Source organism: Pteropus medius, unplaced genomic scaffold, assembly GCF_902729225.1.
Source record: "Pteropus medius unplaced genomic scaffold, Ma_sr-lr_union100, whole genome shotgun sequence".
Taxonomy (NCBI): Eukaryota; Metazoa; Chordata; class Mammalia; order Chiroptera; family Pteropodidae; genus Pteropus; species Pteropus medius.
Genome location: NW_024342473.1, coordinates 9377812 through 9401358, shown reverse-complemented (window position 1 = coordinate 9401358; position 23547 = coordinate 9377812). Strand labels below are relative to the sequence as shown.

The 23547-nt window shown below is 32.1% G+C and overlaps 1 protein-coding gene across 7 annotated transcripts in view; it reads right to left on the bottom strand.

Annotated features, from left to right (window-relative positions):
* Positions 1–23547, bottom strand: part of MAP4K5 (mitogen-activated protein kinase kinase kinase kinase 5) — a 92817-nt gene that overhangs the window by 25798 nt on the left and 43472 nt on the right. For 6 of the 7 annotated variants that reach the window (XM_039865151.1, XM_039865149.1, XM_039865148.1 and 3 more), the window contains 10 exons: positions 20369–20416; positions 20249–20291; positions 19387–19459; positions 15821–15952; positions 14037–14099; positions 11836–11917; positions 10927–11043; positions 6381–6459; positions 2154–2212; positions 1113–1180 (listed from right to left, as the gene is read on the bottom strand). In XM_039865151.1, the coding sequence (XP_039721085.1) occupies positions 1113–1180; positions 2154–2212; positions 6381–6459; positions 10927–11043; positions 11836–11917; positions 14037–14099; positions 15821–15952; positions 19387–19459; positions 20249–20291; positions 20369–20416 (764 nt within the window). The remainder of the gene's footprint in view (positions 1–1112; positions 1181–2153; positions 2213–6380; positions 6460–10926; positions 11044–11835; positions 11918–14036; positions 14100–15820; positions 15953–19386; positions 19460–20248; positions 20292–20368; positions 20417–23547) is intronic. The other variant, XM_039865152.1, reaches the window with a different exon arrangement.

Genomic DNA, 23547 nt, shown 5'->3' with positions numbered 1-23547 from the left:
AACTTAGTAAAAAACAGAGTCAGAATTTTAGAGTTGGAACCCATAGTGAACCATAGATACAACTGGCCATATGATCAAGCCCTTTGTTAGCCCAAGTGGGGTCCACAGACCAAGCAACACTGGCATTACCTGGAAACTCTTATAAATGTAACTTCTAGATCTACTGAATCAGAATCTGCATTTCAACAAGATCTCCAGGTGATCCTCCAGGCACATCAAAGGTTGAACATCACTAATATAGCCCACTGATTCCATACCCTTATCACAGTCACTGCAATCACTTGGGAAACCTTCAGGATTCTTAGATTCAGTCCCAAAGACTATTATTTTATGGAAAGGGTTGGCAAACACTGTCTATAAAGGGCCAGACAATAAATATTGTAGGCTTTCCAAATCATACAATGGTCATAACTACTTAACTCTTTTGTTGTAGCGTGAAAGCAGCTATAGATAATATATAAATTAACGAGCATGGCTGTGTTCCAACAAACCTTCATTTATGGACACTGAAAGTTAAACTTCACATAATTTTCATGTGTAACAAAATATCATCTGTTCTTTTGATTTTCTTTCAATCATTAAAAAATGTAAGCACCATTCTAGTTTGTGGGCTGTGTAAAAAATAGGCAGTGGGCCAGATGTGGCTTATAGGCCAGTTTATCAACCCTGGATCTATAGGCCTAATGTGGGGGCCCAGAAATCTGTATTTCCAAAAAGCTCTCTAGGCACTGCAATACACCAACAGGTTTGGAACAACTCATCTACGCTATCCCTGTCACTTAACTGCTGAGGGAAGACAGGTCTAGAATATGAAGTAACTAGATTGCAAAGATGAAATTATTGTGGCTTTCTGATTCCTACTATAGTATTTTTTCCCATGACATCATATGGCTCATCTTTCAGTATATTAACATTACATAAACTATATTCTAACTTAAAAAACAAAACCCAAAACCCTTAAGGATCAACACATGATGCCTTTACACTGAGAAGAGGCATAATACAATTGTTTTAAGAATGAAAATTAAAGCTTATCAAGATAAATCACTTCCCCCAATACTGCTCTTACATGATCAAGTAAAATAAAGTTATTATATTAGTAAACAACTTACTTTCCAGTATTTGCACCATCAACAAAAGGATTCCACTGAAATACAAAGTTTGGGTCTGATGATACTCCCTGAGAAGGTAAAAATTAAGAGATTAAAATGTTACCTTATAAGGGATATTAATAATTTTATTTGATTCGAGAAAACATTCCATGTCATAATTGTTAATCACCTTGGCTTTCAATCAATTTTTTAATCCCCAGCTAGATTTGTTGTCATAATTGTTAATCACCTTGGCTTTCAATCAATTTTTTAATCCCTAGCTAGATTTGTTGTCATTTGAACTTATTTGGGTCAATGACTCATTATCAGCTGACTAAAACTTAAGACATTCCATAAACTTACTAAATATAGCTTCAAGTGACAAGCCCTCTTTACCGATATGCTAGTATATTCCAAAGCAAAACAGAAAAACCTAACCTTGAATTATTTGTATCACTACTCCATTAGCATGGAGAACTAAACAGCATTATCATCATTTTATCATTTTATGGTGCTACTATTTTTTCCTACTAGCATGGACATTGAGACTTTATTATACAGCAATAAATATAGTAAGAAGAGCACTACTTCCAAAAGTTAAGGATGAAGAGATCCATTAACAGAAGACAATTACCTTAGAAATTATAGTTTTTACGAAATCTTAAGCATAAAGTAGATTTAGATAACATCTAGGCTGACCTTAATATCTTGCTCTATTACTTCTTTCCTTTCAAATAGGAAAGAGTTAACCAAACAGTACTCTCAGAATAAGAGCAATGGTTAAAAAAGAAACAATATTAACAAATAACTATTAAAAATAGTAAAGCAATGCAAAAATGTACTACAAACCTATCAGAATCAATAAGACAAAAGATTCTGAGAGCTTAGAGCTGAGTATCAAATTCCATATACAGTACTTAACTTCATGTAAATGTTTCAGAAAAGTCGAAATGAATGGTTAAAATGGTATATTACATACACATCGTACCCTAGTCAAAATAACCTAATTATAAGTTTTCTCAAATTTTAATGTGTAAAATACTTTAAAGTCATAATTCCTACCATTTCATCCCGTGCTTCTGTTTCTTTTCTCAGCGGAGGTTCAAATTGTAATTTGTCAACTGCAAAATAGGTAACAGATATTCACAAACTATTTTAAAGTGTTAATCTCGGAAATGTAATAAGAAGCATGTGTACTGGGGTAAGGAGAAGGAAGAGAGGGAGGAAAAGATCTCTTATTTTGTTACAAGAGCACTCCTTTCTTAATGCTTACTAAAACAAAGTAGCGATTGCATATCTTAACAACTCTACTTAATTCTCAGTTGAAGTCAGAGAATTAAATAGCATTTTTGGTGTATAACAGATTTTAAAAAGTTAATTAAAAGTAGATTACTAACAAAACACTTTAAGGATTTTCTCTAAGTTGCAGACTCTGTTTTGAGAGCTAATTTAAGCTACAATTTTATGGCAGGGATGAACCCCTCCTAAATTACCTATAATTACCTAAAAAAATACAAATGATATTTGTCAAATTAAATAAATGTTACAATGGTATTCAGGAATCTAATACTTTGCTAAATGTTCATTTTATCTGGCCTACTCAGACTGACTTTAGAATTATTACAAATACTCAGAGTACTTGCTTTATATGAAATATTCTAAAACAGAGAAAATGATGATTACCTACTTATAGAGAATCATAAAATTCTAAAATCTAAAATGACCAAAAGACCAAAAAGAAATTAAAATACATTTGCATCACAGAGATACAAGATTCCTAATTATAATCCTGGCAAACTAAATACATTAAAAAACCACTTTCAAAACATCCAGTTGTCCTTACCCCTAAAAACAAGATTTATAAAGAAATACAAAGTATGTACATAATTCATTACCTTAAACAAAAACAGTATGCCATAAAATTTATAATAAAAGACTGGAAGACATTCCATAAAATATAGTATCTACTTTTCAAAAATAACCTAAAATAAAAACCCCTTGTTCATTAATGCTTTATTTCTTAATATAATTAAAAAATATCTTAATTCAAGAACCACTACTATTAAGTCACAAAGAACCATTTCACTCATTTGAGACAGAGATAAGCTAAAGTTTTTTGGTTTTTTTTTTTTTTGGTCACAACTAGAAATACTGACAAGCAAGTTTACAGATGAATTATAAAAAGTATAAATATAGAAAAGAAAGTCTCATTTTTTAAATAGTAAAATTATGTATCTAGCAAATTCAAGACAAAAAAATTCCTAAAGAAAATGAGTTTCATAAATTTGGATTAAAGATATAGTAAAATATGAACAACATCCAATGTATCAGTTTCAGTGACTGAAAATAAACTGAGAGATTTCATTTATACTAGTGTAAATATTTAAGATGTTTTGTTTTAACATGTAGGTAAAGTCTTCCTTAAAAAAAATCAAATTCTGACTAGCCTAAAGTTACTGTAGTCATGACTCACTGTACAGCATGCCAGAGCCTTCAATGCCATTGTTTTGTGTAGGAGACTGGACCCAAGTTGTTTTGTTTGAAAGAAAATCCTGGCAATACCTTTGGGTGCATCTCTATGGCCTATGAAAATACATAGATAGGAAGTTTTCTATCATATAATCCTCATTTATCTGCAGGTTCTAACCATAATGAGATAACAGGAATTAGGCTTACTGTTCTGCTATAAACAACTACATACATGTAACACAATAAGAGTGTGTGTGTGTGTGTGTGTGTGTGTGTGTGTGTGCAAACTATAAGAAGCGACTATTCTGAGGCAATGGATAAGGCAGATAGATACCACGAGGTTTGAGAGAAGGGAGATACATGGTGGTAAGATCCACATTTACCCTGGCTTTTTACCTAAAGGCATTTTCCAAACTAGGGCACAAGGAAGTGAAACCCAAAGAGAGAGTAACAGTCTCAGTGAGGGCCGGAAACAAAGAATGGCATTTGAGGCTCTCGGGAAGTAGGAATTTGAAGGGCAGAACACCAGAAATGAGAAAGACGAATAAAGAAGGAGCTCTAGAAATGTGCTAAGAGGTCCCCTCAAGGCTTTGGTTGAATACTAAATTGCCCATGACCAAAGCTAAGTATGGCAGAAAAGAGATTAACAGTGCTGTGAGCTAAATGCAGATCCTGGTGATCAAACGATACTAGGAAAGATACCTGGTTTTCTACTCAGAGAAAAGATCTACCTAAATATGCTAGTAAAACCCAACACACACTTCGAAATGATCAAGTTGACCTATCAGTTAACTAACTCTTTAAATACTCTTTAAATAAAGAGAACAAAATCCAGACACTCAATGTTGTATCACAATATCCAAAATACAATAAACTACTAGAGAAGAAATAGGAAAATAGAAACCATAACCAGCTGAAAAAAACAAATAGAAATAGATTCAAAGATGACACAGATGTTGAAATTAGCACACAAGGACTTTAAAACAGCTATTATAAATATGTTTAAGAATTTAAGAGAAAAGGTGGGTACAGTAAGCAGATGAAAATTCTCAATAGAGAAACAGAAACTATATATGTATGTTTATTATATATCTATACCTATATACATCAATGAAAACAGCTAAGAACTTTTTTTAACTAGTTAAGCTGATTCTTAAAAGTTCATGTAGGGAAAATACAATAGCCAAGTATCATAATAAAAAAGAACAGCAACAAGATGTGTATGTTTGTGTGTGTGTGTTGCGGGGGCGGTGGGGAGTAAAAGGAAGAATAGTCCTAACAGGTATTAGACTTTAAAAGGTATTACAAAGACATAATAATCAAAAGTATGCTTCTGGCACATGACTACACATGTTAATGCAATAGAATTTCCAGGGTCTTAAAATACATGTGGTAATTTCATATATAATAAAAGTGGCATGTCAAATCCATTATTAAAAATATTAAGTTTTTAATAGCAATGAGATGAATGGGTAGTCATTTAGAAAGAAACTGAAGTTAAATACATATTTCATACCTTCTACCAAATAAATTAACATCTTATATATGACTTAAATATTGAAAATGAACTGTAAAAATATGAAAAACAGTAGGAAAATTCTTTTATAACCTTAACATCAGGAAGGCCTTGCTAAATATAACACAAAACCCAAAAGTTATATAAGAAAAGATAAATTAGACTACATTAATTGAATACTATACAGCTGCATAAAATAAAGACAGCTATATATTAAAATATCAACTTTACTACTTTTCTGCCTGATACTTGAAGCCCAGAGAATTTGCTTGGGATTATATAAGATAGTACAAGAACATCTGCAATCTTGGACTAACAAAAAGATAAAACTTTGAATTATTGGTTTAACTATGAATAGGCCAGATTTAAATAACTGACATGGGAAGAATATTCTAACTCTCCATTGACCTACATTTCCAATGCTGTATCCAGAAAGCTAGAAATACTTAGGTTCAAGAAAACTCAGACTTAAACAAAATGCTCATCTGTAATAATTCTAATTAGCCTAAATATTTAATAAATTACCTTCCTCCATTATGGTTTATAATTTTTATTTATCTTATTTTACTGTAAACTACTTTAAATTTCTTTTGAAGCAAATATGCATTTGTCAATATACCAATATTTAAAACTCCTTTGCAAATCTATTCTTCTAAATTACTGTGGCTAAAATGACAACTATTGTTGATACACAATTTTTTATGTCGATTAATTTATTGAATAAAAATTAGTTTCTTTTTTAAAAATATGTATTTTAGAAAAAAATTCATCTTCGTGTTAACTTGACTAAAAGAACTGAAACCAATTCAAAATGGCCAACAATAGCAACTATAATATATCAACTCAATGAAAAAAGATGCAACCATCAAACATAATGGTTATAAAGGGTAGGCTAATATGTGGAAAATATTTCTGAATATGTTAAATAAAATTTTATGTCTATTACAAATCAGCCATGTAGAAATACGCATGGAAAAACATGAAGGAAATTCAGCAAAATATTATATGTGGGTTGGTATTGGGTGATGAGGTTATAGGCAATGATGATTTCCTATTTTTTTCCTCTTACAAATTTTCTGCAAAGGACATATATTACCTTTATAATTAGAAAATAAAAACTATTTATTGTAAATCAAGGGAATTTCATTACAAACCAGAAAAGCAACCTTCATTTTAAAGGTATTCTGCTATGTTAAAGTATATAGCCTCTGTTAGTTTGAGATTTCATTATTCCATAAAACCCACAAGAGCATCCAGCTTAATCCTCCAAAACCACCAATTGAAAATGCATACCAAATACATACAATTTATTTCTGAAGCTGTCCGTTCAGCTCTGGCATTCCTGTTTGTAGATCTTATGGTATGACGAATGATTGCATGGGGCTGTGGATGTAAGCATAAAAAATTTCAATGATAAAGTTAAAAGGTCAAACTTTCTCTTTTTAATTAAATGTTCACTAATTGACAAACATTACTACCTACTAATAAGGTAAATTATCGGACAAACAAAAAAATACAATGAACACTAAGATACTTTAAAAGTTTATTTATTTATTCCATGTCTATACTATATAAAATATTGAAGATTCAAAGAAAGACAGAAGTTTTATCTTCAAAGAGCTTATAGTCTAGGAAGATAAGACACACAAATACTTATAAGATTAGAAAATGGTACGTGCCATTATTAAGAAGATTACTATTAACGCCCAGAGAATGGAGAAATGACTTCCACCTGAAGGCATATAGTTCTTCATGATAGAGCTGTAATCTGATCTGGGGCCTTGAAGGACAAGTAGATGCTGGATGTGCAATAATGTGGGAAATGCATTCTTGACAGTAGAAAGGAAATAAACAAAGTGAAGGAAGAAGGAAAGGAAACTGTAGCATATTTAGGGGAATTGGAATTGGTTATTGTTTGGTTGTAGTGAAGAGATAACAAAGCTGGAAAGATAGACAGGATGAGCAAAGGCTCTGAGTGTTAGGCCAGGCCTCTCAATTCTATTTCCTTAGCAAAGGTGTTTTTTGGAGATTTTATAGAAAGGGAATGGTATCACCAGAAATGGCTTTGAGATTAATCTGATAAAAGAGCATGGAGGGGAGAAATACTGGATGCTGAGAGACTGAGGAAGAATATTATAGTAAATAAAGTGAGAGTTTTTACCCGGTTTTATAAGTTCCTGATTCTTTTGAAATTATGCCTTCAGCTCAACCCCCATCTATCAAATTTTTGATGACTCTCATTCACTGATGACTCAGACAGTGACTCATATGTTTTTTTTCTCTGCTTCAAGACCCACCATCATACCAACAGACTTATTCTAGACTTAAGTTTTCTGATCTCATCTCCAAAGACATTCTCCCATACTTCAATACACTCTCTACTCCTAAGATCACACCCTGGACCTTTTCATCAGCTCTGATACACGAATTCAAACTACACTGTAAATTTTTCATCCCTTGAGCTTACTCTTATTTATTCCCTTACACTTTTTTTAATGTTCACACTGGAATCTCAAGCCCATTGATCCATTACTTTCTCATACTCCATCAGCATTTCTCCTATCTACATTTTTCTTCCTATCCAGGTTATATCTGGTGGTCCATAATTTCAAGCAATCTCTTGCTAATACCCTAAGTTTCCTTTGCCCCACACTCCTTCAGTACACTGGCAGGCCAAAATGACAACCATGGATGAATTAAATCAGCTACTTTTGTGTTTACATCTGGGGTACCAATCACTGCTGGAGGAAAATTACACAGCAGAACATACTGAAAATTCATTTCATCTGAGACTTCAGCTTTTTCCCCACAACACTTCTCTAGTCATTTAACCCATCCAATCTCCTCAACATACCTTCTCCACTCTTCAAACCCACCTATTTTCCTTCACACTTTCAGAAAATGACTTTGCCACTTCACAGAGAAAACAGAAGTCATCAAATAGAAGAATACTGTTAGCTACACTCTCAACCACCCTCTCTAATGCAAGAGAAGTGTTTCTTTATTCTCAGATCAAGTCCCTCTTCAAAATCTAGATCTCAGCCTCTCCTTCCTCTCAGGTACTTTGCCAATTCATCTTGCTTCTTGTGATTCTTCTATCTCTATCTATTGGATCCTTTTCATAAGCATTTAATACTGTTCGAACTTTTTTGCCCCACATAGAAAACAACCATCATCAATCAATCCCCCACCAAATCATTTCTCTCCAGCTATTGATCTATCCTACCCCTCAGTTTCCCAACTAAATTTCATAAATGAATTACTATACTTTATTTTTCGAACCATTTCAATCTAGTTTCACCTCAACTATTCTAAAATTATCTTTTTAAAGTAATCAAATGCCAACACCTAAATCCAAAAATTTCTTAACTTCTACGCATTATTCTCGCTGAAATTTTTCTCCTTAATGTTCTTTATCAATCCTTTGCCATTCCCCTTAGCCTACCTGATTCTTAAATTTTGGGAGAAATCTCAGGATGCTGTCCTAGGCTCTCTTTTTTTCTCATTTTACATATACTTGTTTTTGAGTGATCATTTACCCCTTAAGATACCAACTACATCTATGTCTAATGCCTCTCAAATTTGTATCTTTAGTCCAAACTTTTCTTCCCAAGGTATAACCACATAGCTCTAACTCCTTATGAGCCTTCTCTATTTGGAAGTCCTGTGCAACATCATAATTAGCATAAATAAAACTGAACTCATCTTTCTTACCAAATCTGATTTTACTCTAGTATTCCTAACTCAATAAATGGCACTTATATATCCATCCAAATGTTCACGTCAAAATCTAGAGTAATCCTTTTCTTATCCTCCGCCCTTCATTTCTTCATCCAGTCACCAACTCTCTCATATAATTCTTGAATTAGACCACTTTTCTCTATCCTTGCTCTATCATACTAATCTAAGACACCACTGTATCTATCCTGGATAACTTCAATATCCTCTTAACAGGTTTTCTGGAATGGAATCACCATTCTGAGTCAAAGAGATCTTTGAAAAGATGCATATTTTATTAGTTAACACCTTTATTCTTTAATGAGTTACACTGCCTTAGGCTAAAGTCAAAATTTTAAACATGGTTTAAAATGGCTCATGTCTAGTCCTGTAACTTTATCTCCAACTACTTCCTTCCTTGTTTTTGCTCTACCCAGACTAACTTATCTTTTGTTCAAGTACACTGTCTTCTCTCTTATCATCAGGCTTTTACACATGAAATTATTACTGCTGCTTAAAACACCTTTTGCTAGCTCTCTTCTTCTAATTCCGATTCATCCTTCAGCTTTTCAGCTCACATACGACCTCTACAGTGAGTCCTTCCTTGCTCCTATGATATGCCTCCATAGCACCTAATATTTCCAGTCTATACTAGTTATCACACTTATAAATTATTGTTTGTATTTCTGAATCTCCTTTGAGATTATACCATAAGTTCTTTTAAGGAAAGGACAGTACCAACTCTCATACGCCATTGTAGTCCCAACTGCCTGGCACAAGGTTTTATATTTCAAAGATTAAAAGTATGGTAATATTATTAAACAGAAACAGCGAACTCAGAAGGTAGAGTGGATTTGCAAATCCCAGCAAAATGGTGTGGGGGAATAAAAGAGTTTGGTTATTTACACGACCAGTGGAAGACTAATTGGGGAATCAAGTAATAGCCTATTCTAAATTTAAGCTAAAACAATTTAAATAATTTTTTAATTTTTAGGGGATTAAAATCTATTACAAGTCTGCAATTGATGATTTAAATAGAAAAAAAATCTATGTATGGCTGCTTTATTTAACATTTTCAATTCAAATTCATTAAACATTTAATAAAATAGTCATTGAGTACATGATATTCATTTTAGTACATGATAAGACTATGCTATATACTAAGCAATGATGTTTTCAAAGATTGTTTTATGACATTTCTATTAAATGGATTAATTAAGTGAGTAGGCCTTAAAGTTAGTTTGCCTAGATCCAAATCCTGGTTAGACTACTTACTAACCATATGATTCTTTCTTCTGCATTTTATCATTTGTAAAATGAGGACAGTAATAGTACCTATTGCAAAGGACTTTTCTGAGTATTAGGTGAGTTAAATGGAAATTACTTGGCCTAATACTTGGTACACAATGACTATCCAATGAGTATTAGCAGTTTTCATGACACTTATGTGGTATAATTTAAGAACATGAAGTAGAAAATTTCCTTCAATAAGTAATAACACATAAAGTTTAGTTCTATAGTCTTGCCAGAGGTGAAGCTAGAGCTATAAAAATAAAAGCATAAAAAGAAATAGATTCAGAGAAACACAGAAATAAAAAAGAATAATAAAAGAAAAGGAAGAGACACTAGTGAAAAAAATATAGTTGTGTTATATATAGGCATAAATAGGTACCTGCCAATAAGTATTGTTAAATATGACAAATAGTCAAAAAATAATTCTACAATATTTTCAGAGATAATAATTTTCAGAGAAGGCAAGCACAGTTATGAATAGCTCTACATGTAATTATATAAGAAATATTTTGAACAAATATTGGAAAGAATAAAATTTCTATAGGAACCTCAACTTAATTTTAAAAATTATTTATATTCTGTTATTGATCATTATAATAAAGAAACTACAAATTTCTGGAAAGAACTAGGATTCAGAAATGATTATGCTATGTGTATTATGCCAAAATTTAAAAAAAAAAGCTTCAACTGGTAATTATATGCAGGATAAGTGTAGTTTACATTGCTAATTAATCTTTGTAGCCAAATCTGTGGGTTTAACTACAAGACTAACACAGAAAACAAACTCCAAGGCCACATTAAACATTTCTTTTCAAATATTAGGTTGCAAACACTCTTTACCTCAAAGTCGTCATCATCTCCTTCAGTGTAATGTGCATGGTTGTCTGGATTGTTCACTTTGTCTAATAGTTCAACAGCTAGGGCCCTGGAAAGACCTGGCTGCCCTACAAAAGTGTGCTAAATAAAAACAAAACAAAACAACTTCATGAGTATGCTTTTACATCTATGAGTTGTAGAGATGTTATTTGTACTTTTCCATTCATAACTATCAGACACAAGCTTATGGGAGCCTACTAATACAAATAAATTAGACAACAAATTAGTAAAAATATTAGAGAATTTGTAATTGTATGTTATAAAATTAAGGAAACTTTGTGGGGTAAGCTTATAACGTGAATATACTAGGCTGTAAAATTACAACCTTGGCTATAACAATGATATTTATTACGTCATTATAAGAAAAAAGCTTGTGTATTCTACATTTGCAAACATTTAATTTGGCAAAATTATATTAATTTACAGACACGAAAATTTTATGACATTTAAAAAACATTCTTAGATTGCTGTAATCATTGACTTTTCTACTATAAAAGTATTTTACAAACACACATATAGCACATTCTATAAATTCACATTAGAAGCCAAGAAAAGTAATTAATTTTAAATGACAGCAACATTTTTAAGAGTTTCTTTAAGGCAGGGGTTGGCAAACTATAGTTCATGGACAAAGTCTAGTGCACTGTTTCTTTTTGTAAATAATGGCCAAACTGAGTAGTTGGAACAGAGACTGTATGGCCCAAAAAGCTTAAAATATTTACTTTCTGATTCTTTACAGAAAGTCTGCTGACTCTTGCTGTAAGAGATCACTAACATTTTAAAATTAAAAATCCTAAATACTTTTGTTTTAGTGATATGCCTAATTAATGCACAACTATAAAAAAAAATTCCCCTATAATATCAATGACTTACAGTCAGAAGTCTTTCAGCAGTTGGTCTTTTTTTGGGGTTTTTGGTTAGTGCTATTTTGACAAAATTGTGGAATGTTGATGACCTTCAAATAAAAAGAGATATGTACAAAAATATTTCACTTATATTAGTTTTTGGTGTTAAATAAAATTAACTTACAAATAGTTAGAAAGTCTGAAACATAATTTTTTCCTTAGGCCTTTTAACTCTATATAAGCCAAAAAACTAAACCCAAAGCACGGTATATTCCTTGAAAACATGTGTCAGTTTCATCTCTTAAGTAAAACGCAATTGGTTAACAGAATAGGAATGTACAAACTCTAAAAAATACAATAAAAAGTAGAAACACGTATGCGTATCATTTATAGGATTTATAATCTTGTGTTTTAAGAATTAAACTTAGGAATTAAAATGACTTTATTGACTAATTTATATAATATGTAAAGTTTTACTATACCAAAAAAGTTGGATGGCATGGAGGTAATGTAAGAGATTATCTAAAACTCTTAAAAGGTCACTGACTCGCTTATAAACCAGGGAAAGAGTTTTTCTTAGCAACCAGAAGAGTTTTCCTGCTATCTGCATTGATGAAGTGGGGAAAATAAAAAGACATAAATTAAAGGAACCATGTTTTGATTATTAATAGCAAAGAGGGGCATTTACACTATTGCCAAGATTCTACTGGAATGGGCAAGAACCAAAGAGAATAACTTTAGTCATTACCAATGACGGTAACCATACAGCAGTTCTCTTCAGAGAAATCAAATCACTGCAGTATATTTGGTGACTTGTGGAGGAGATAACGTGCAGTCATATAGTACCTGAGACTGGGGAAGGTACTCCAATGGTCATGACTGCTTTGGAATCTGATTGTGAATTCGTGGAGGAGATAACGTGGAGTCATATAGTACCTGAGACTGGGGAAGGTACTCCAATGGTCATGACTGCTTTGGAATCTGATTGTGAATTCAGCTGTTATAGCTAACAATCATTCATTCCTGAATGAATATTCAGTCATTCCTGGCATAAAGCCCTCTAGTTTCAGTTGCTTAGGAACTTGGGGTAACAAGGAATAGGAAGAAACCCATGTCAATACAAAATAATACAGCCAGCAGTAGAATATAGTCTTTTATTTCCACAGTGTGATTTGCCTTTCACTCCTGGCATAATCCCCAGAATGGCTTGGCTCCTAAATAATACCATGCATAGACAGGCTAATAAAAAATAAAACAGTAGTTTAGAACCTGTTTTGGGAATGGGCCTCTTAGGATCTGAAATAAGATATAAACTGTCTTCTCCAAAAAATAAATATACATATATACAGAATCCTGAGGTCCATAAACCCCAAAGAGATCTATGTACTCTACACGAAGAATTACTGAATTTAAGAACTTGGAGGAATAGTGTAGCAGTTAGCACATCTGCTTTACACACAGAAGGTCCTGGGTTCGCGCCCCAGTGCAGCCACGGTCCATGGTCTATAGCCATGCCACCCTGACCAAGCCCGATGTCTGATCTCAGAAGCTAAGCAGGGTGGGGCCTGGTTAGTACTTGGATGGGACACTAGCTAGGAAGACCAGTTGCTGTAGGCATAAATAATAATAATAAATAAAAATTAAAAAAAAAAAGAACTTGGGAACTTATTTCCGTAGTTTCTTCTATAAGATATATGGGAAGACATTACCAGAAAAATTCATTTCTATTTTTATCATCCAATTAAAGATGTTTGTATGAACCACACTGCTTTACTTTGTACAAAAAAGAAGAGATTAGGATGAAAATAAGTAATAATCTTTTTGAATATTAAGGAAGTAAGGTAGAGAAAAGTCAATAAGAATTGATTTTAAGTGTCATGGTGTCTGGGAAACCTTTCCATGAAAATCAACATGTAATTAATTAAAAAAATATGACTCTCTAAAATCTTTATGTATTTACTTCCAATCCTCTCCTCACCACACCTCTTAACCAATCTGCTAACACATAAGATGATCAGAGTTTTATGAGAGCAGTACATCATAAAGGAATACCAACCAGAAAAACCTAGGTCCTTGCCATAGCTCTGCAAGTAAATTAGACGTGTAACTTCTGGTAAACTGTTTACTGCCTCTGGGCTTTAGTTTCATCATGTATAAATTATAAAATAAGAGAACTGAACCTGGGTTCCCATCAACCATAAAATTCTACAAATCTATTATTTAACTTACCATTTTGTTTTGTCCTTTAGTTTCGGTGGTTGAAAATTACTTTTTGACATTAAGAAGAGGGCCCTGAAATTAAAACTTCAGTTAAAGATCAATACCAAAATACTTTTATTACTACACCTAATAATCTGAATATTCTGTAAGAAATTTATATAAGATTACCATATATTGGAGGCACTGATAAAAACTGGTATGAAATATGGAAATTAAGTTTTTATATTTTGAATAGCCTATGGAAAATTTTCCCTGGCTGTAGAGAGGATCTTTAAATTTCAAACAAGCTCTTATTCACGAGGCAAAGCTACCAAAAGTTAGAGAAGGGTTTTATTACCATACAGTTACATAACTAGTACTATAGTTCAAGTGCAAGGCTGCATAATTGTATACTATTATTCTGTTACACACATCTAACATTAAGTTGTATGTTTAACCAAAGATCTGCCTCTACAATTATTTTGGGTATATAGGCAAATCATATCCACTTCCTAGTCTGTTTTCCTTTTTAGACAATAATTTTCCACATTCTCTGATTATGAACAATACAAAAGTCAACCTACAAGAGAACTTTCTCTATGAATCTTCTTTTGACCCATTTTCTATGGGCTATGGGGGTAGAATAATGGAGGATTTAAGAAGAAAGTTCTAAAATGCTCTGTTTATTTCCTATAAAAGCCTTTCCAGGTTTCTAAACAAACTCTTTAGTCTTTTATTTTTAATATCAAAGATATTGTCTCTTTTTAAAAATTAAATGATTCACATGTAAAGAAAAATTGAAAAAGAAAAAAAGGTCTATGTTCCTACCACCCTAAGACATTATTTAAAATTTTCTGCTCTATTTTTTAATCTTTATCTAAATGTTAACTGATTACTACATCATTGTATTAGGTAATATTATGTTCTGCTTTTTTCACTAATAATCTATTTTCCATGCTGCTTTGGTTTTTAGATATGTAATAGCTGCTCTTACTGATAATTTGCTTACCAATTCACCAAAGAGTGGACATTTAGATTTTTTCCCTGTTATCCTGAAATGGATAATTCTTAGCTTGTTTTTTTCCTTGAATTATTTCCTAAGTATAATTTCCCAAGTGGTGGAATCGCTGAAACATGGGATGGCACGTACAAATGTCTAAATTATTTTCCTAAAGGTCTGCACTTAATCTATCATTTGTTAGGGGAACAAGTTTCCCATTCTGTTGATTTTCTTTTTGACTTTACACTATTTATTTTAAAAGTTTAAATTTTAGCCCAATTTATCTTTTCCTTGAAAATATTAAAAACCCTTTCAAAAGCTCTCACGTTTTTTTTCTAAGAGACAATATATCCTAAAATGTAAATGATTACTATACAAAGCATAGCTACCTCTTCATCATCCCTAAAGTAAAAATAATAATAATAATCAAATGAGAACAGAAATGAAACCTCATCTGCATTCTATCATTTATTCATAATTCCACTTAGGACAAAAAAAGAAAAAAGTTCGATTGATGGAAAAATGAATGGAAAAACTTTAAATAAAGACTTTTAAAATGATAACTGCTATATCCTAGTATGATTATTAAGGCAAATTGTTTTCTAGAAAAGCTTCAGACAGTATAGACAATTATTCCTTGTCTTAGGAACAGCAACGTAAGAGAGAAGGTTTTAAGAGATTATCCTAAAGTCCCTTATGACACTTTTACTATTTTAACATACTTGAAAATGAGTCTGGAATACCTAAGTTATCAGTATTTCACTCTCCCAGAAGACCTTATTAATAAGTGCATAATTGTAAATAGTGAGAACACCTCATTGGATGAAGATCAAACATAGGTGGCTGAAGTTCTCCAAGTTCAATTGCTGTTATTCCCACTGCCCAGATATCACACAGTTGGTTGTAGCCACCATTCTTTTCTACTGCTGCAACTTCTGGGGCCATCCTAGAAGGAATCAGCAAATATATCATTTTTATTTTTAAAAAATGATATAAAATCTGCTACTTTTGTGATAATCACTAGACTTCTTGTGCGGGGGGGAAGAGGCTGAGAGGTGTTCACTAGGAAAGAAGACACTTTACTAGGAAAGACTTATAAAGACTACGTACATACACAGAGACACACACTCTTTAAATTCATCTTGAATCCTCTCCTCTGAATACTAGTGTTCTGAGGAAAAATCATGCTGTTTTACTTTAGTTTCTGTTCCGTGTATCTTGTTATACAATACGAGGAGGAAGGGGAGGAATAACACTTAAATCCCCATGAATGTCAAAGGAGATGAGACTTAAGAATGAATTAGCAGGGAGCTAAGGGGATGGGGAGTATGGACATTTTAGTCAGAGGAAACAAGTATAAATGCAGGGAGATAGGGAGAGAGCATAGAACACAGAGAGGTGACACGACAGTGCTACTCACTGTATGATCTACAGACTGATATGGAGCATAAATTGTTTGTTACCAGTCCGTGATAAGTATAGAAATTGAGAGTAAGCATTCACTCTCATCCAAATACACGATTTTTTTGAGTATTTTATTTTTCATTTATTTTACCAAAGTATTAGTCTACGATGGATAGGAAGTTTTAAAAAAGGTCATTCACCACAGACAGTTTGAGAGAGTCAATGGTATTTGGAAAATGAACCTCAGCGGTAGGTCTAGATAATGACGGCCTACTGATTATATAAGGAAATTCAGACTTTATCATGGAAATGAAAGATTAATTATGGTGATAAATTTGATCTGAAACTCATGGCAACACGAAAGATAGTGTGAAAAGAGGGGAAATCAGAGTTAGGCAGATGAGTCAGAAGACTATTTCAAAAGTTCAAGGGAAAAAAAATAAAGGACTTTTCAAAGGCCGTGGCAGAGGGGACAGAATAAAAGAGGGTGTTGACTATAGAGACTGATTTGAGAATAAAATGTTTATGGATATCCAAGTAGAGCTATTCTCAAACAACTGTTGAATACATACAAGACTGAAGGTCAACTGAGCAGCTGAGTTTGAGTTATCTATTTGGGAGTCAGTAGTGTATTATGATAGCATCTGAAGTTATAAAGCATAGATGATACTGCTCAGGGGAAATATTCTTTTTTTTTTTTTAATCTTTACTATTGTAAAATTAATTTATATTTATATTGACTGTAAGGCAGAAGTTGCTTTTATATGCACTTAGGTTACAAACAGTTATATCACACAATGTCTTTCAACGTAGGTGTGGTTAAGGATATAAAATACTTATACTAAAATGCCAACAAATGTACATGCTATAATGCAAGTACTAATAAATAATAACGAGTAAAGGAGCAAAGAGAAGAAAATAATCACCATGGAGCAAGATGACTGAAGGCAAGTTTCAGAGAGGAAAGAAGCTGAGCTGGAACCCAGAGATATGGGTTTCATCTCCTCTGCCCACTAGAATCGGTCAGTGGTGGCTAACTGCAGCACCAAGTTGGCCAGGGCTGTTGCACTTCCTGGCTCAACAGAAAACAGAGCTGTGACCAATCGGTCTGTCATGGGTGAAGAAAGGCAGAGTGTATGCCACTCATCAGACAGGGCAGGACTTAAGATAAACACAAAAGACAGATATACTAGGAAGTAATAAACAGTATCTGGAATAGTCAGGGTACAAAAAAACTAATAATTTTGACTAGAGAAGAGTGTTCACGCGGGAGGGGGGGGCGGAGACAGTCACAGAAAAAGACTGAGGAGGTAAATAGGCAGGCGATGAAATAAATTTTATAGGTAATCTAACTCACCTATGTTTTATTTTAACTTTATTTATGTGCTATTTATTGGGGCCTTATTTCTGTTGTTAAAAGTGATGATGTGTCGACTGAAGAGAATTGGGAATATATGAAAAAATATGGAACAAGTTAAACATTATCCTACCCGAAGAGCCACTATTTCACATATTTTCATCCATAAATTTTAAACGCACACGTATCTTCTATAAAATGGTATATTGCATATGCTACTTTTATTGTCTTATATAATTAACATTATATCACGAGCCTATCCACTGACCATTCATCTTTTACAACACAATTTTTAATACCAACAACTTATTCCATTGATTTGAATGACTATACATAACTTCCTTAAATAATTCCTGTTGTATATACATATTTTCCCTCAATTTTTCATTATTTAAGTATTCTGATAAAGCTCTTCATATAGAAATCTGTATGTCTTTCTGATAAATTAATACAAGTAGAATTGGGACTAAAGAACATAAACATTGTTTAAGGTTTTTGAAAAACATTGTTGCTAAATTATCATTCAAAATTATTCTACCAATTTTCATTTTCACTGTCAAATATTTAGTGATAGTGATAGGTATTACCCATGATTCTAAATATTTTCCAATTTGATAGAAAACAATGTCGTTGTTTACTTAATTGCATTTTTGGTCATCATTGGAGGAAACATTTTTCATATTTTACAATGTCGTATATGTATTGTTTTAATAACTCTGTTTCTAAGAAAACACTCTTATTGGTTTATTAAGAACTTAATATGAACAATATTAAAACCTAGTTTGTTATATTTTAGCCACTATTTCCTGGTTTGCTACTTGCCTTTTACTTTTTGTTTAGGATGGTGGACATACAGCAGCTTTAAATTTTTATGCAGTTGAATCTATCCATTTTTTCCTTTCATGGGTTATGCTTTTATGCCAAGAAAGGTTTATTGATCTTTAAAAGCAGACAGTCACTGATATTTTTCATTTCACTTTTATATTTAACTACAAAATTTATTTTGAAATTAGTACAAGGAGCTACTTTAAATTTCTTTCCAAGTAATAAAGAATTCAACCTTTCACACAAACTTTAAATGTCACTGTTTATAATATTCACTAAATGATTTTATATTATTAAGGTTTATTACTAGGCTTTTTATAATTTTTCAATTACCTGTCTTCATTAATGAAAGCAGTGTTTTAGGAAGATTATTTTGTCAGTAATTAGTAGGGTGCATTAAGGTGGCTGGTGAAGACTAATGGTAGGGTAGGATGTGTAAGTTTTAACAACCAGAAAGTGGAAGTCCTAGATTAACAGCAATAGCAAAAAAAAAAAAAGGTAACAAATGACAAGAGATTGTCATATGAATCTTTCTTTTGAAAATCCAGATCTATGAGTCATCTTAACACATCACGCTAGAGATAGTAGGAATTATTAGCACTTTAACACAGGGAAAGCTGACCAATGAAAATGAGTATCAAAGTTCCCTAACCCCGTCAGAACTATGATAGCCTCAAAGAGTATGCAAATCTTCAGACTTTCAGTCAAATATCAATTGTATTACTAAGTAACAATACTGAAAACTAACCTTGAAGAAATGAAAACAATAAAATTCAATGTTAATAATGTCTTACCAATAAGGTGTGCCAATGAAAGATTTTCTCTTTGCAATGGTAGCTGTTATTTTTGCAGCTACACCAAAGTCAGCTGGTGGGGGAAAAAAGAACAGAAAATTTTAGTTCTTTTTAATAAAACCAATACAATTTCTAAGTTTTACCGTTAGGCATGGCATTATTAATAATTCAGATAATAGTGTTAAGGAAATGTATGTAAATTGAATATCTAAATCTCTTCTTGCTTGGTTTACAGTATATTAATTAAAAGAAAATAATTTATTGGCACTTTACTAGAATGAAAACATACTTCATTAAGACCAAAGCTAATAAAAATATTTTTAATACAAGCACAATGAAGTTAATTTGAAAAAAAAAAGCAAAAAACAAAACATCCATCTAGATTTCTTGCATTCTAACACAACTAGGCTACTATTTGGTGCTATTTAAAACAAGTCCCTTTTTCTATGCATAAACCTTTTTATTGTTAACATGGTTGTAAAAAACTAAATACACATATAGTTCATTTTTGTCACTTAACAGACCAGGGGATTTTAGATTTTACTCTTACTCTTCTCAACTATTAATTTTGATGACTGAATAATGTTCCATAAGTGGATTTATCACAGCTTAACATTTTTTCTATTGGTAGACCTATGCTTTCATTTTTTTCTGTTATAAATAATGTTACGATCAATACTTGTGTGTATAGAATTTTCATCTTTAGGATTAATTTTTTTAAACTGAATCTAAGAAGTAAAATTACTGAGTCAAAAGATGAACGCTATTGTGGCTCTCGATATGAATAAACTTGTATAATGTTAATTCTCATTAAAAAAATTTTTTAATTTGTAAAAAATATTAGGAACTTAAAATAACATACCTAATTTTATATCGCCATGATCTGTCAATAAAATATTTGCACCCTAAAACAAAAATACAATTTAGTTAGCATCAAAAATTCCAATAAAATTATCAATTTAAATGTATTAAATAAACTTACTTTTATATCTCTATGCATTTTGCCTTTAGTATGCAAATAGGCAAGACCCTGAAGTTAAAAAAAAAGTAATATTAGAAAAACTGCAAATTGACACCTAAATGTTCTTCTTGAATTCTTATCAACTAAGAAAAATGGAAATGTCTTTTTTTTTGGAGGGCGGGGGGAGGCCTACATGAGCTTCTCTTTACTAATCAATGTTTACTATAAGATTTCAAATTCATTTTCTGGTAAAAATCTGAAATATTTTACTGTAACACCATCACCACATTCAAGATAATAAACATAATCATTGTTCCCAAAAGTTCTTCCCGCAAACACTGATCTGCTTTTTCTTCATAAAAAAAAAAAACAAAAACATTTTTATCATAGGAAACTTCACATATAAAAGCTGAGTAACAATATAATGAACCCTTATGTACCCATCTATCACCTAGACTTACCAACTGTGAAATCACGGCCAATTTTGTTTCATCTGGACTCTCACATGCCACACACTCCCCTTCCACCACCATATCATTTTGAAGTCCCAGATTTCATACAATTTCATTCACTAAGGCAGTGACTTTATAAAAAATACATAACCACAATGACATTATTATGCCCTCCTAATGAATAATTTTTTAATATTATAAAATGCCCAGTATTCGCAATTGCTTAAGTGGGATCCAAACAAGGTTTACATACTGCAATTTGTTGATGTGACTCTTACTTCTTTTAATCTGTAAGATCTTCTGCTATTATCTTATTTTTTCCTCATAAATTTTTGTTAAAGTGCTGTTTATCTTGTGCAGTCTCCCAGGATTTGGATTTTGCTAGTTACATCCTAATGATGTTGTTTAGTATGTTCCTCTGATACCCTGTATTATTACTAAATAAGCACTTAGATCTAGGGCCTTGATGAAATTCAAGATTGAATTATTTTGCAAAATTAGTTCATGGGGGTGCTATATCAGTAAGAGTCCAGTCAGGAGACTGAAACAAGAGTTTTTGAACAGTAGAACTAAAAAGGCAGAAAGAGAGCACTAAGGTATTAAAAGCAGCAGCTACTGCATGAAGCTGCTGCCAACTCTAGGACTCAGGGTTGGGGAAGGGTGGTGGGAAGAAGCTGGAATTATTAATACTTGGAAGCCTGGAAGAAGAATCCTATGCAACTGAAATTCAGACCTCTTGAAAAAGATACACTGTTTAGCTAGTACTGATGTCCATGAGGAATTACACAATGTCTGGCTGTCTTTTAGTGATATTAGCAGTCATTGATGTTGATCTGCTTTCTGTCATTATAGATCATCTTTTAATTTTCTATAGATTTTTATAAACAAAACCATACTGTGTATTCTTTTTTTGTCTGCATCTTTCATTTACAATAATTAATGTACATTTCTTTGTTAATATCAATAGTTCATTATTACTGAGTAGAAGATCCATTGTACAAATATATCAAAATTTGTTTATCCATTTACCTGTTGACAGACATTTGGAGTATTGGGCTGTTTCCAGTTTTTGGTTATTATAAGTAAAGCTGCTATAAAAATTCATGTGCAGTCGTATGATTTTTTCCTCTTGGGCAAATAAATACCCAGCAGTATAATGGCTGGATCATACAAGTTAAATTACTGGTGACTGTCAAACTATTTCCCAAAGCAGCTGTACCATTTTACACTGAAACCAGCAGTGTATGAGAATTCCAGTTGATCCACATCTTCACCAACCTTCCTAAAGTTAGTCTTCAGTCTTTTCAATTTTAGCCATTCTAATTGGTGTGTAGTGGTATGTCACTTTGGTTTTGGTTTTAATACACACTTTTCTAATAACTAATGATGTTGAAATGATTTGAAATGATTTGTGAATGTTAATCAACATTGCATTCTAAACCCAGGATAAACCCAGCTTGTTCAAGATCTATTATTTTTTTTATATAATGTTGGATTGCCTTTGTTAACTTTTTACCTCCCTTTTTAATTTCTGCATCTATGTTTATGAAGGATATTAGTTTGTAGTTTTATTATCTTGTAATGTCTGATTTTGGCTTCAGAGCATAAATGATTTGAGAGGAATTCTCTATTCTTCAATTTTCTAGAAAAATCTGTGTAGAATTAGCATTATTTCTTCTTCAAATGTTTGATAGAATTTATAATTAACATCATCTAGCTTGGAAATTTTTTTGTGAGAATAGATGTAGCCCATTCAGACAATTTCTAATTGAGTTTTGGTAGTTTGTATCTCTCAGGGAAATTGTCCATTTCATCTAAGTTGTAGTCTTTATCGGCATAAAGCTGTTCATAACATTTCTTGGGTACTGAATATCTTTGTTATCCTTTTAATAATTCTACAATTATTCTGTCAAAATATTGGTAATTTGTCTTCTCTTTTTATTTTTTCTGATCAATATGGCTAGTGGTTTATCCATTTTATTTATCTCAAAGAATCAGATTTAGGTTTCATTGATTTTCTCATGTTTTCTGCTTTCTATTTAATTCATTTCCACTCTGACATTCATTATTTTCTTTTACTTTGGGTTTAATTTGCTCATCTTTTTCTAGTTTCTTAAAGTGGAAGTTGAAGATATTGATTTCAGACTTTTCTTCCTTTCCAAAAGAGGTTAAACACCTCTTTAGTGCTATAAATTTCCTTCTAAGTACTGTCTTGCAGCATCCCAGATTTTGATGTGTTCTTATTTTCACTTTATTTGGTTCAAAGTACTTTTTAGTTTCTCTTTTGATTTATTCCTTGACCCACGGGTTACTTAACAGTGCTTTACTTAGTTTCCCCATATTTGGGACATTCCAGAAATATTTGTTAATTGATTTGTAATTTAATTGCATGTGGTAGAGAGTACAGTTTGTATTCCTTGACTCATTTTAAATGTATTGAGACATATGTGGTCTATCTTAGTAAATGCTCTGTGGGCACTTGAAAAATCACATATATCCCACTGTTGACTAAAATGTCAGTAAGGTCAGGTTGGTTGATTGTGTTATTCAAGTCTTCCATATCCTTACTGATTTTCTGCCTATTCTGCAAAATTACTGAGAGGGGTTCTGAAATATCTGACTATAATTGTGTATTAATCTATTTCTCCTTACGGTTTTTGCAGGCTTTTGTGCATTTATTTTGAAGCTGTGCTATTAGGTAGGGGGCATAAACATTTAGGGTTGTTATGTCTTTTGATGAAATGACCT